General features: G+C 37.6%; 1 protein-coding gene across 1 annotated transcript in view; it reads right to left on the reverse strand.

Moving 5' to 3' along the window:
* Positions 1-6,369: 6,369 nt before the first annotated feature.
* The window catches only part of LOC114354742 (homeobox protein homothorax-like), a gene marked incomplete at its 5' end in the record, with an annotated part of 68,019 nt that continues 58,634 nt past the window's right edge, over positions 6,370-15,754 (reverse strand). The window contains 3 exons of the mRNA XM_028307284.1: positions 6,370-8,741; positions 8,991-9,162; positions 12,232-12,290. Of these exons, the coding sequence (XP_028163085.1) occupies positions 9,005-9,162; positions 12,232-12,290 (217 nt within the window). The remainder of the gene's footprint in view (positions 8,742-8,990; positions 9,163-12,231; positions 12,291-15,754) is intronic.

The raw sequence follows: 15,754 nt of genomic DNA on the forward strand, positions 1-15,754 counted from the left end.
TTCTACCGTAGCGTCATAGTATAATAATGTATTAAACTATTCATCAGATTTTGATGAATAAAGTGTCACTCGATTCGGTATTATTACAGGTATTATGGTTTGGGTAACATTGGCTACACTTTAAGGTGAACGCACATGTATTCGAGCCAAGCTAAAAATAATTTTTTGTCGAGTTACCTACTTTTGAAAACTTTTTATCTTCGTCTATTGACAGACTTAGTTTTGCAAACGGTCCAATCCTCTGCGACCGGGTGTTTGTTTCGCGTAAAACTTTAATTAACTAATAAACATGTCGGCCGCGGCCATCTTAAATTAGGCCCGTGAAAATTGCGTCCCTCGGACACCTCGCGGGTATGCCGCCCTGGTACTCCGCGCTCGATGGATTAGGGGATAAAGCAAGATGCTCATAAACAAAGAAGGATTGTTTTATTTGGAACAAGACCCATAACATATTTTTTTGAAGTAACAACTATAACTAGGTCCATCTTAAATTAGGCCCGTGAAAATTGCGTCCCTCGGACACCTTGCGGGTATGCCGCCCTGGTACTCTGCGTTCGATGGATTAGGGGATGAAGCAATGAACGTACAGAAAGAGTATTTTTTTATTTGGTACAAGATCTATAACATTACGTAAGATATTTTTACTATAAGAATAACTAGGTCCATCTTAAATTAGGACCGTGAAAAATGCGTCTCTCGGACATCTCGCGGGTACCTATGCCTCCCTAGTACTCCGCGTTCGATGGATTAGGAGATAAAGCAAAGAAAAGAATAGAACAGAACGGAATAACGTTATTCGACAAGAATCTGACAGGTATTAACAAAAATGACACGTTGAAAATGCTGAACCTAAATAACCATAACACAGAAAATTAGGTTCTTGCACCATCAATCAGTTATTCCAAGACACTACTTTAAAAACTCTATTCTTCTAGCCTTTTAAACAAAGTAAGTAGGTAGTTTTTAATTTGTATTAAAATTCGGCTTAGTTATATGCCAAGTGCCATACAAAATCTATGTAGAATCGCTGTCTTTTGACTAATGATGCCAAGTATCCTAAATTATGTAGAGCCTCCTTAGTATGTTATGATTTTTAAGTATTTTTACAAAATGTAAATGTAACTCTGCCTATCTCAAAAATTAAATAATTCCCCCGCCCACAGGCAAAAACTAGCTGTTAATTATTTCAGTAGATATTTACGTATTATCTTGCATACGTATACGATTGCCAAACTTTATTGGCATGGCTGAGCGCCCTTTGGCTGCCTCCGCGCCTTTATGGCGTCCTGGTACTCTCGCTTTCAATGTATCAGGGAATTTGGCCAAAAATCTCTCACTTGTTAAACATAGAAAAGATAAGTTAAATTTTACATTATTATTTATTATTCTTAAATGTAAGTAACCGGCTCTTTAAACTTTTCTTAAAAATAGTAAAATTAATACGATAATAAATACGATAGATAGATAATAATACAAAGTAATAAAAACCACCGGTTATAGGGGCATTTTTTGAAGAAAATTATCAAATAACCAAAAAAACACCATTTTTTTTTTGCAGATTTTTTTCAAAAAGTATCATTTTTTATTATTTTTTGGCCTTTTTTGTGTATTTTATGTATTTTTTTAGTATCGCCTGTTATTTATCATTATTACTGTTTTTATTTTATCAGGATACACCGCTTAGTTTAAAAGTTATTACGTTTTCTTTACAATAAGTAATTGGAAGAAAAAAAATTCGATAAAAAATTTAAAAATTTTTTGACCTCTTTTTTGTCGATAAAAGTAGGTCTAGTTTCATCTATTTTCATATGTACACTTTAACGTGACTCACACTGTATTTGGGCATATGGTTTGTTTTCAACGATCGGCCGAAGACATAGACACAGTATGTGAGTTGTAAGTTCATGGACAGAATGTAGGTATTTTCCAATGTCTTCAAATATACACGTACTCATGTATTGTAGGTACATAACTGTATGTCTGTCACAGCGAAACACGAGAGCGAATCGCGATAGTGAAATAACAACGCTTCTATTTACCAGGATAGCATAAATTGACGGATCCTCAGTTTCTGAGCCGAGCGTTTCTTGGGGGGAGGGGAGGGGGCTAGGGTTGACAAATGGGGCGCTCCGAGCATCCGCGAGCGATACAATCGGTGCGTTGCTTACTGTGCTCCGTTGTAGGAAAAAAGGTAGGGCTGTCGCTTGGTTGAATATTGTTTTCAAAATAATTTTGACGTTCCAAAGTTTTTGTCACACCCACGAAGTTTGTCTAACGTTCCACCCAATAACTACCCTGTATAATTTATCATATCATGATACTTTCATATATCAGTAATTATTTTTAATTTAATTACTTTCAAATAATAGAAACGGAAAGGCAACACTACCGTCATTTACTGTCGGACGGTCGACCTCTTGAGATATTTAATTTGACAGCTGTATTAGATAGTGCAGTCAATCTAGATAACTTTGGCTATCAGTATAATATTAGCTCAAAATTATATTTTGGCCAGAATATATTTTTAAACACACTAAAAATGATTTAGAACACTTCCAATTGACAGATAGATTCAGGTCGCTTCTAATGTATTACAGAGCGGGCGCCTTTTTGGCACGAGATACTATGTTTAATGTAATGTTGTGTGTTTAATGTTTTTTTTTGTTTTCTCTTCTTTTATTTGTGTTTACGTGTCAAATAAAGGTTTTTCTATTCTATTCTAATATACTGGACATAACTTTTATACAATCAAATATTCCCTACGAAGCTCAGAAAAGTATTTTATTCATATTTTTTATTTTTCCATCTCCAGTCCTGGCAGCCCTGCGGCACGCGTCACTGGACTCGTCCCGTCGTACCATTACTCACTGTCGGTAGCCATTTTCGTTCGCCCCGCCCGCTACGCGCTACGGGCTACGCCGTAGCTGCCGTAGACCGCCTCGCTGCTCCTGCTGCCCTGGTATTTCTACTTTAATTAATACTTTGTAATCAACGTTTTGATAATTAACTGTCACATAGCACTTTAATTATGTAGTGGTATTTAATTTAACGTTAAAGTTGTCTCGAACTACAGGGTTAATAATCGTAACTTACCTAAGAAAATGTACAGCAATACAATGAAAGTTATTTGCTTTCACTAAACAATCAACACGTTATCTATATTTTACTTTAATTAATGATCACGTTATGATATTTTTCTCATAATATGCATCCACAATAACAGTTGTAGTATTGCATACAGCTGATTACCTGATTTTGTTCACGATTACAAATAAAATGTTCAATCTTAACTTATGATTAAAGGAAGGTATGATTGAGCGGAATCATATTACTTGAACATTACATATAAATATTTTTTTTTTAGAAATGGAAAATGGGATATCCATTAATCGATGGCTCCTACGTATAAGGGCGAAACTGCCGCTTACGTCTTTTTCCAATTATTTAAGCAATGATTTCACTTTGCTCTAATCTATAACATCAGTAAGAAAAAAAATTTTTTTTTCCATTAGATACAAAATAAAATTTTAGGCAAATAGGCGTATGTGCAAAACTACGCCACGTATAAAGCCCAATCATACGATTCGTCAATCTATACGAGTAGTTGCTTACATAAACATATATTTTTTATAATCCAAATCTTAAATAAAGCCATGAAAATATTTAGCAAATTGTTTTATTTATAAATTATGACACATTATATAGTTATTTAATTTTTAGCGTTAAGAGTCGCATCTCAAACTAATTTGAAAATTATAAATAACTTGAAAAAATCGAACTGCCTAAGGCATCGTGGGTTCAATTCCCGCCTTAGGCAATTCGATTTTTTCAAGTTATTTATATTGACACATTATGTTAAAAGACCTAACTAAATCTCGAGCACAGTATATGGGCGTATTTGCGTTAAAACGTAAAACGGTACATTAAACGACTTTTTCTAACTGATTTATTATTGATATAGCACATGATAACAATTAAAATAATTACATGCATAAATAAAGAGAGTAATCGCTCAAAATATTATATTTCCGTTGTCATTTAAGTCTCTTTACGTTGAACAATACAGTGTGAGTCACGTTAAAGTGTACATATGAAAATAAATGAAACTAGACCTATTTTTATCGACAAAAAGGAGGTCAAAAAATTTTTGAGATTTTTTTTTTATTTATTATATAATTTTTTTTCTTCTAATTACTTATTGTAAAGAAAACGTAATAACTTTTAAACTAAGCGGTATATCTTGATAAAATAAACAGTAATAATGCTAAATAACAGGCGATACTAAAAAAATACATAAAATACACAAAAAAGGCCAACAAATAATAAAAAAATATACTTTTTGAAAAAAAATCTGCTTAAAAATTCGTGTTTTTTTGGTTATTTGATAAATTTCTCCAAAAAATGCCCCTATAACCGGTAGTTTTTATTACTTTTTATTATTCTCTATCGTATTACCTTCGTAAAACCAAAAATCGCATGTCTCTATCCCTATCACAACGTTTGCAATGATCGTTTGAACTAAGCCTCTCCGGGCGCGCCATTCAACGCTTCGTTAACAACAAAACTGAAAATGGCTCTAGATTTGTAATTTTGATAAAGACAAGTTAGATTTCAAATAAAATCAAAAGATTTCGAAGTAAAATAAGCATTTTAGTTAAAATTAAAATTGTCTCTACCTGTTTCGGAAAATAATGTTGTGGCAGGCCTTTGTTCAAACGATCATAGCAAATGTTGTGATAGGGATAGAGACATGCAATTTTTGGCTTTACAAAGATAATACGATAGAAAATAATAGAAAGTAATAAAAACCACCGGTTATAGGGGCATTTTTTGGAGATATTTATCAAATAACCAAAAAAACACGAATTTTTAAGCAGATTTTTTTCAAAAAGTATCATTTTTTATTATTTGTTGGCATTTTTTGTGTATTTTATGTATTATTTTAGTATCGCTTGTTATTTTGCATTATTACTGTTTTTATTTTATCAAGATATACCGCTTAGTTTAAAAGTTATTACGTTTTCTTCACAACAAGTAATTGGAAGAAAAAAATTTCTATAAAAAATTAAAAAAAAAATCTCAAAAATTTTTTGACCTCTTTTTTGTCGATAAAAATAGGTCTAGTTTCATCTATTTTCATATGTACACTTTAACGTGACTCACACTGTATACATGAAATTATAGAAATATGCCGACGTAAAAGGGCAATGCGTAAAATCTCAAAATATATAAGAAAAATATAAAAATTGATAACAGCAGTACCAAAAGCATTACATGTTAAGGCTAAATGTAAAATTTCATTAAATTCGTTTTAGTAGGTCAGAAGATATGACCCAAAAATATGGTTCTGGCCACTAAAATGGCTCTCCTGTAAAATTTACTTTTTTCACTTACGCCAGTATACGTAGGAGCCATCGTAATTAGAAACAGTTCCTTTTAGATGCGAGTGTATCTATCTAATGATAGTGTGATATTTAGGCGATTTGTGCAAAAAACCAAGGAAAGGTTCGCAACAAATGCGCCTGTTTATCCCCTTCCCACAAATGTATTTTAACCCAAAGTATTTGGTAAACTCGTCACGAGACCAGTCGACTGAACGCAAAGTTTTGTGCAAAATATATCCAAAACTTATGCCCTTCGTACCTACATAATACCTAAGGCTACGATTTTGGTCTTTAGTATCAATGAGTCGGTAACTAATGAACAAAGGTCAGTGGCATTTTGACAGTAAACAATCAACAACCTTGAGAAGTCCATTCTTAATTTCAAAGTCTTCTTATGTTCTTCTGATTAATTTCGTTGCGGGTCCAATGACAGTTTAACTTTTCAGACAAACTTGGCCTTCACTGGTTGGGTTTTATTGGCGGTCAAGCTGTAGATCCTGGCTACACAGGAGTTGCAGTGGTGGGAACGAGAGGTGGAAAATGTCCCGTTTTGCGTACCCTTGTGTACGAAGGGCCTTAGGTGTCTTGAATGTTGTGTTTGGACAGGTGTAGACAGGTAAGCTGTCAGTCAGGGCGTGTAGGCAACTCGGTGTATTGTGCTAACATTTTGTTCATAATTCCCATTTATTGGATTATTTGGATGTTTCAATTGAAGTTTTCTTTTTCTTTTCTTCCTACATTAACAATATTAAGGACTTAGGCAGGTCATCGAAACCTACCTTAGGTCATCATAATAGTATTATGGTATCGTACAGCTTTAAAAATAACTAAAGATAAATCGTAAACGACAGGCACATTTATGTAGGTCAGAATTTTTCAAGAAATGAATGATATTGAACTAGGTATTTTACGTGTAAGTGTAAAAGGTGTGTGAAATGCAAAAATGAAACAAGACATTTTTTTTAGGTTTTAATATTTTTTACACAATTCGTAGCATTCATAATGCCGACACAGTTCCGCCAGTGTTCTCACGTCTCGTCAGCGCAGGTGTTACTATATCTTTATATTATATAAACCAGTTCACTATCCATGTATATTTTATATTTATAATAATATGTACCTCGCCGAAATTATACAATACAAATATATAATTAACTTTGTCTCGAACCATTCAGTAATTGAAACTTTCCGCTGACCGACGCACATGTCCTTTAGTAGCTATATTTACAATAACTTCATGACTTTCAAATCATTATATATAATGTACATATACATATATAATAAAGAGAAAAATCAAAATAAAATTCTTCAATTAATACATTAATACCTAACAACTACTATTTAAGATTTTTCTCTTAATAAAAATATATTACACGCAATGCAAATAACAATAATAAAAGGGAAATATCAACAAAGTCAGGTGTTGCGAAAGTATTATTCCGAAATTATTGACCTTTTTAATACTGAGACTTCACTGGAAAATAAACGGTAATATACAAAGTAAAAGAGACGTTATATATAATTTGATAAGTATATTTACAAAAGATAACAAACTTTCTTCTAATATGAGACACTAAGTTGTGGTGTGCTTTTCCCGCCGATGGTCGTTGCGGTCGCCATTTTGTTTTACTCGTTCGTTAAAATGGAAGCCGCGTCGGGTGGGACTCGACCGCAACACGAGCCTCGCCGGGAAAATCACTTCACAGGTGATTCGCAAGACAATATGGTGGTTTTAATTATCCTAGAATAAAGCTTGTTTCCGGATAACTCATTCCGCTATCAAAGTTAACCGTAGCTAGGACCATCGACATAATAGCTCCCGTTCGTATACATATCATAAGGCTGTAATGCGGTGCATTACCGTAACGTATTCTCATGATTATTTAGAATTATTAGGCCACCGGGCCGCGTGTCGCCGGAGACATTTTAGTATTCGTATATTGCCTTCTTGGTAAACGCGACGATCCGCGGACCCGGCGGCTTGTAATCTAGGAGAAGCTCACAATACTTATCATCAGTCACAAAAATCACACGATTCATGTTTCCATTTAACATCTATGCGAAAGGCCCAGGGCGGGCGGGGAACCCTATCCCTTAATATTGGTTCCGTTCAGTTGAACACGCGTCCGCCGCCCGCCCTGCGCCCTTCGGCAGTCAGAACAATTAAAAATTTATGGTCACCTGGTAACGTAGAAGGCAATCAATGTCAGGTATTCACAAGACAAAATATACCTAAAAATCTCTTTTTCAACATTGTAAAATATCATTTCGTATTCGTATACATCGGTTACAAATTGTGCTACATCGTGAACACGAAGGCAAGTGAAACAATGATATCGGGATCACAATATCATTAATATAGTTAATAAATATATATTCAAAGATATGTATTCGACCTGTAACGCAAAATCACGAAACTACGCGGACAATTAAAATTATGTATGAAGAAATTGACGTTCAGCTAGAAGTACGTTTGAGCTTGATTGTGGTTCAATAAATTAGTTGTAGGTAACAGAAGCAACACGAAACAATACTCAGTTATACAAACTGTCGGTTATGAAAGGTACGAGGGCGTGCGCCAACTATATTGGCAACGTCCGTATACAAAATGGTGTCTAATTAGTATTGTTTAATATTTTATGATTGAAATGTTGAGAAATATTTTTTGCTAATTTATTCCGCTTATAAAATAGTATTTTCGTTACCAAAAAGTTTTTCTCAAAAATAATGCAAATTGATAGATAAATTGAAATAAACAAGCAAAGAGTGCGGCGCACGCCCCGCAGAACAAAAGCCATCGTCGTACCAACTCATGCGCATCCTAAAAATTCCCGTTGCTATTACCGCCTGTCCACTGCGTCCCTAGTACTTCCAGTGATTGTTACAACTTACAACTATTCAATTATTTATATTTACGTAATAACAATACACAATTAGCTATAAATATTTATACGATAACTATATTAAACCATTTTTATTGTTACATTCCTCTTTGCTCCTATTGTTTCGAGTGATAAAACTGTTTATTATTTATTTATATTAGGTGATTGCACCAGTTATATTACAGCGTCCAGTGTCACTCGTTATTTTACATTTAATTTAAACATTAAAGTTGACTTTAAATCTTATTTTAGGAGATCGTATACTGTTTCAAATATTACAAAATTGTTTTGTTTATGTACATTAGCGTAGTTGTCTCCTGTATATCACTTGGCGAGCGCGCGCTGCCCGCGGGGCCGAGCGGGTGTCGCGCGTGAGTCGCGCGTGTGTCGCGCGGCTGCCGAGCGGGTGTCGCGCGGGTCTACCGAGCGCCGAGCGGCCGCGCGCCTTGCCAAACGGTGTCACTGTTATTCATATCTGAAAATGAAAAAGATATTTCAGATATTGATTTATTGTGAAAGGCTTTTTAATATTTAACCAATTGGAAGTCACTAAAACTTATTAGAAAATAAAATATTTTTTTATATGCAGTAATAAATCAAAAAGTCACATAAAAAAGGTTTTTTTTCTTGTAAAGTATAACTTTGCCAGTGCATCATCTGCTGCCGGTCCATCATGTAGCCTATGGTCGCCCGGGCTGTCTACTGGACTACACGCTTCACTTACATGTACAATGTGCATTAGAGATGGTGCCCGTAGTAGTCCGCCGGGTAGTGCGCGTAGCCCTGGTGGAATGCGGGGTCGGTGGCCGGCCGGTGCATCATCTGCTGTCCGTCCATCATGTAGCCCATGGTCGCTTCGGGGCTGTACGCGCCGCTTGGGCCCGCGTGCGGGAACACTGCGGGATAGAACACTGATTGGTTAATTAGGCTGGCTGTAGCCTGGCTGGGGAGTGGTAGAGGGCTACTGGTAGTTGTAGTCCCATCACTAGCGCTATGTATAGCTAGTGTGGTGGAGAGGTATAGGTGATAAGGCTAGTAACACTTTGAAAGTCAGCGTGATGCTTCAGGTGCTTACCTATAATATTGGTAGTTCAAGGAAAGACAGAAAATTTCGAAAATATTTTGGAGTGTTTATGAATTAGACAAGTTTGAGCTAACCGCTGCAACTTTTTGTCAGTTATTGCATAGTTACTTGTTCGCTTGTTGTCACAAATATTACCAATTTCATCAACAAAAATAGATAACGAAACATTGAAATTATGTAGGTAATTGTCATCAAATAATGGGAATTGCATTTGAATCGCACAAATAACAAACTCATGAATCTTTAAGGTAATTTCGTCAATTATACATAGGTAAGCATCTAATGTGGATCCAGGTAATAACGACCGTCAACATACATAGAGACATATAGGTAGGCTTTTAATCTTCAGCTCATACTTCCGCACACTTCCCGAACAAATAAAGTAAAGGGCATGTAAATCAATTCAATTGCGCGTCCTAAATTATCATATTACTTTTTCCACTAAAATCTATCACGTACCGCCTACCGATTGTGCGCGCACTAAAAGTTCGAAATCCGCTCAATTTTACCACAGAACCGTTATGGCTTCCGATCGCAATATTTCCCTTGGATTATCAATCGTAAAGTAATGGTGTTCGTCCATTATAGTTCCCGATTTCCTGCGTCTAGGGGCTTTATGGTGGCACGCGCCATTGCGCCACGAGGGCCGGGACAAACACGGGCCATGGGGCCATCGTTACGGCCATAGACAATCACTTCACCTTTTTATTCCATCTGAATATGACGGTGGCGGTAACGATAGTTTGGGAGTTAAGTCGTCAATCTTGCCGCAATTGTCTTTCGTATAAGCTGCAGCGATTTTAATAAGGTTCTTACTAACAATGATTCATGACAAAAACGTTGATCTAATTTTCTTTGAGAAATACGAGTATTATTTCGTTACGTTATAATTTTGTCTCTATCACACTCGTATGTAAGCGTTCACGTAAATTCACGTTAACTTATGCATCTTTACTAAGCCACTAAGCAAATTGCGGGACTTTTTTGCACACTTAGCAAAAGAAATGCGAAGGCTCCGATCAGATCGTGTGCATTCAAGCGCGGCTCCTACAGGACAACAGGAAGCAATAACGGAGCCCCCGGCGAAGCCCTATAGGGAACTATGATTTAGAGTAGGCGCACACCGTTGATTTTTAGTTGGCCGATAGTTGTGCCCGATTTCAAATTGTTTGAAGAATCGGCCAAATCGAATCGGCGTAGTGTGCGCACTCCCATACATGCCCATTGCCCATACTGATCAACAGCCCGACTAAACTATCGGCCGACGAAAAATCAACGGTGTGCGCCTACTCTTAGTGGTGAGATCGAGAGGCAGCCTTGATGCCCTGTCTCCATTCTCTAATCTCGCGCACCAGCGTGACATAACTCCAAAAAACTAGCTCGCAATAGTCGAGGTCATAAAACACGGCTATTCCTAAACGGTCTGTCGCAACGGCGGATGCGAGCGCAGCCAAGTTTGCTGACGACGGAAAATGGAAAAACCGGAGGGTGGAGGATAGATGGAAAATTGTTTTGGCAATGGACTAAAGAAAATGGCCACCGCATTTCCTGTGGTCAAGCCAAAAGGCGCTTTTCCAATCGCTATATTATTTCGCTGCGTGGTCACGGCGCGTGCCCGCTAGACGGATCGCGACGACTCAATCGATCGCTTTTTGTTTTCATTAATCGTCACACGTCAGTATTTTTTCCTTTTGCCGCATTCCGTGTTCAATAAATGTAACGGCGGATCATACATAATGCGGCGCGCGTGTGTGCGTGGACAGACATAACCCTGTCAGTGGTTCAGCCGTGCCGTATATACGGATAGTCGGTGTTTCAGCTCGGAACGACGGCGCTGGCTAATGAATTTATTATAAGGGCATAAATTGCTCTCTGATGCGACGCCATTACCGTGCCAGCCTGTAAATTACAATTCGTTCGAGCGCGGCCATCGTACGCTATTTCCGACCAATCGTTTATTGAGCTTTTCGCGAGGATTAAATCGTGTTGCTCTCATCAGTCCGGGCTGCGCCGGCTTATTAAAAACGTGCATGCCGAATTAAAATACCAAATATATTTTTATCGGTAAAATTACAGACGGACAAAAAGGGAAAATATCTCTAATCCCCGAATAGGCGAGGGCCTACACATCCACACATCTAGATAAGCTACCAGGCGAGCATACATCGCCGATAGTCGGCGGAGGGGCGAGTGATGGATCGCCCGGGACGGGTCAACGAATTCGGACATTATTCTTTTTTACCCTTCTTGCGTTCCCGGCGTTCGCAAGAGTAAGCCCTTTTTCTGCGATGTCCTTTTTTTCCAGGGTGGAATTTTTGTCGGCGGTGCGGGGCCCGGGGACGCTTTATGGACTGTGTGCTACAATTACAAAGTAAAAATAGAATCGGTCGTTTGTAATTCTATTGCATATCGTCGTACTAGGGTTGTGTTTTTAGAATGTGCGAGTATTTTCTTGAGTGCTGTGTTATTTAAGCGAGCCACCTGCTCGTGCGACCAGGCGGCCATAAGTCGCGCGGTCAGCTAAAAGCCCGAAGACGTGCGGTCTCGCGGGACGCTCCCGGCTGCATACTGTATGAAGGCGGACTTTGCGGTCAGCAAACTCAATTTTCGACTTCAAAGTCGCCGGACGTGCGGGTTGAATGCGGAACGGCCGTAATGCCCATTGATCGCCGAATTGGAAATTGCTGTGAACTGGACACATGGCCACAATGCGCGTTAGACACGCTTTTAGAAGCCACACCAATTTGAAGCCATTATCATAACTGATCTTTGCTTTCATTGTGCATTACGGCCATTCACGGCGTAATGAGATACCCTTTGTTCCATTACTGTGCGTTCTACAACTAAATAGTGCGATGTGGATGTATAAGAAAAATGTTACCTGCTCTATTCGATTGGTCTATCATGGGCTGTACTATCCTACGTCTCGCGTTGATAAACCTGAAACAAGGAGATTAGGATAATTAGTTAATTACACAATTGTTAGAGGGAGACAGTATACATACACATGCACGTCTCTCCCGGGACGAACGCGTGAATAACATCAAAATTACACGAGCCAATTAGCTTGGAAGTACCAGGAGAGCATAGGTAAATCACAAGTGTGCTTTTGAAACAATTACTTGGGCAATATGTTATGAGTCTGAATGAGTAATCACGGCGGGTGCATCGCAAATGAACTGTCAGAGCTGGTTCGAGTCCCGGCGAGGACGCATCTGCGATTGGTTTGTAATTCGATCAGTTTTTTTGCGTAATCAACGGATAATTCCGATGTCACGCGAGTGAAACGTTTCGCGCGGACTACAATGGCGTTTCACATGGAAAAAATAACGCATTCATGTATTCCGATTGAGACGTAAGAAATCCGATGTCATTAACGAGAGAATGGAATGGGACGCATTCATTAACGGCAAAAACCTTAACAACGACTTCATATCACGTTGGGAGCTGTTTTTAGCAAATCAAAAACTCGAGTTGTTCTTTTCATCTCTAATGAGTGGATTTTCATTTCATATTTAACTTTAAAACGCACAAAATTTACCAACATGTTAACGCCAAAATATTCAAAAAATGTGTAGCAAATAATATTAATTATGAAGAAGAATATAATAGTTTAACAATGTACGTACCTACTCTTCATAATAAATGTATGCATATGTTTTAGGATTAAAAAAGCAATCTTGAAACCGTACAAAATACGATTAAAGCACAAAAACGGTCTCGATTACAATAAACATTTTAATAACAGAGTCCCCAGTTAACACTAAAACGGCAAGGACATTCAAAATTAGCGTCGAACACCGGGTTAGGGACGAACTATCCCTTGAAGGGTCCGGCAATTACTCGCCGTCGGATGCGTCTAATGTATTGTTAATATCTAGATTAGTTCATTAACTCTTCATCCGCCGGGGGTCTCAGGGACCGTGGGGAGAAAAACGGCGAGTTTTATGACGCACGCGGGTATACGCCAAAACGCCGTGTATTAAATTTGACACTGCTTATTGTTATGACGCCATTTGTGTAATTACAGGAGTTTAGCAGTGTTTGGGATTTTGTCTTTTTAGTTTTAGCGTTGTTGAGGTTGGGAATGATTTGATTTTTTTATTTAAGCTGAAATTTTTTTGGAAGGATTTTTTTGTCTCTTATTGCACTGTTATTTATAAAGTCTGCATGTCAATGTTTCAACCACAGACAACTCTAAACAACCGTGTGTTGAGCCCAGCGTTTCTCCGAAAGCAAACCATATAAATAACGCGTGCCATTTCCATTCCACGAATCCAAAATGAAACATAAAACAACGAACATCTGCGTCTATTAAACATTCCAAACAAACAAAAACGTACAATTTTAATAACGCAGCCGAATTATTATTAAACTACAACAGAGACAACGTATCTACGAAATTTACATTTGTATAAATGTTATTTTATATCGGACATAATGGCCGACCCCGATAGCGGGGTCTCATAAATCATAAAAGGAGATTTGGATTTGTTAATTTGCCGCCGGCTAGAGAAGGGTTGACGCGGTGTCAAATGGTACTAACCCCGGTGCATTGTGCATTCCGAACCCTAAAAATGCATATGCGCCGTGATATATGCGTTCCGTATGCAGATTCGCCGATTGTAATGAGATTTAAGCATTAGTTGAGTTGCATGAGTACGACACCCTTTGTTGTTGTTTGGTGTCTGATGATTCAATGGAGGATATGGATTTGAAACAGTATGGCGACTTGGCTAATTTTTACGATTTATTTATGTGGAAGCCTTATGTTGGAAGATCAAGTAAAGTTACTTCAATAGGTACCTATCACTAGTACAAAAATAAAATGTAAAGCCGCCAGCCAAGTCTTTTAGATGCCAAGATATGGGTGTTTCAAGATTCATATGTAAATATTTTAATGAATTCCCAAGTTATTCATTTAAGCATAAAGTAGCATAATGTTCAGTCCTCAATTATTTCAGCATTCAAAATAATAACTGTCATGACCATGACCATTAAAAAAACTAGAAACAAAGTGAAAGTAAAGATACCTGAGCATCCTCGAGTATAACTAAATACTACAATGGCCAGCTCCAGTTATCTGGAGATATGTAACGCGATACAAGCTACAAATAAGGCGCGTGGCCTCACAGACCCTCGCACTCCGGCGCAGGGTTAACACGACCGTTCACGAACGACTTTTGACCATATTTGTGGGTCGCGTGAATTTATTCCGCTTTTTGCTTGAATTTGAATTTGTTTGTACATTGTTTTGCTTCGGGTTATTTGGATTAGGTAAACAAAACATTTTTGTTTAAAACCAAATAAGTTCACATTTTTTCAAACAAGTTTATACTACAATTGTGTTATCGCCTTAAATATGAGTAGATATGTTATATTTTTTGTTGAATCACCTTTTACTTGGTGATCCATGAGAAAAACAATTTTGATGTACATATTTCGACAGTCATGCTGTGTTCAGTTTTTCATTGTCATTTATGAAGACATTTATCAACATAACATACAGTCTTACTTTTGTACAACTGCCATGGCTCAGTAACTGACTGTTGCTGTAAGACCGCGTTGTTTGTGCCATAGATTTATAATCAAACTATACAAGTGTATTTCCCATTAATGAGAATAAGAATAATCCGGCCATTTCCATCATAACTGATAACAATGATTGCGTCACGTCCGTCCAGTGTAATGCGGCGCTGTAATAACATCGACCTCTTGATATCCCGATAGTCCTTATTATTATTGTGTGATGCCAACTTTCCCTAAATAGGAAAAGTTAAAAAGCCCATTTAGAGCCTGGGACACGTCCCGGCCAAAATAGGGATTGGCCCTCCGAGCAACCACCAAAGTAGACTTTACGAACGCAAGAATAAGGTGAGCGAATAAAATTTAATTTGCCCATGAAGTTTTTGGATTTTAATTACGTTAACCAAATTAAATAACGACCGGCAGGAATGTCTGGCGCGGGAGGCGCGTAATTCATCCCTTAAGAATGCAAGGAATCATTTGCCACTGTAATTTGGGGGTAAATGAAAACTTGGATGCCAAGGAATCTAGTTCATTAAAACAATTTATCGGCGACGGGATCGGAACTACGGATTTCATTAAAGTTGGCAAGAATGTGTGCTCATAATTAATCTTTTAAATATCATGAATACATTTTTCGAAGCGTAAAAAGTCTAATGGCACCTTTTGACGCACAGCATACATTTACAGGTTAAGGCAACCGAAGATTTTTTGTAAGTTAGATTGTCCCAAAACAAACTTAGTTTTGCACCGTCTTAATAGACCACCCAAAACTCCAATTCTTTTCCGCATCTCCCAAACCCTCCACTGCCGGGCAACAGCGCGCACAAGTGTGTAAACAACCGCACCCCAATAGAACAATTTATTAGTTGCACAGT

Source organism: Ostrinia furnacalis, unplaced genomic scaffold (assembly GCF_004193835.3).
Source record: "Ostrinia furnacalis isolate ACB-3 unplaced genomic scaffold, ASM419383v2 OfSCF2157, whole genome shotgun sequence".
Classification (NCBI taxonomy): domain Eukaryota; kingdom Metazoa; phylum Arthropoda; class Insecta; order Lepidoptera; family Crambidae; genus Ostrinia; species Ostrinia furnacalis.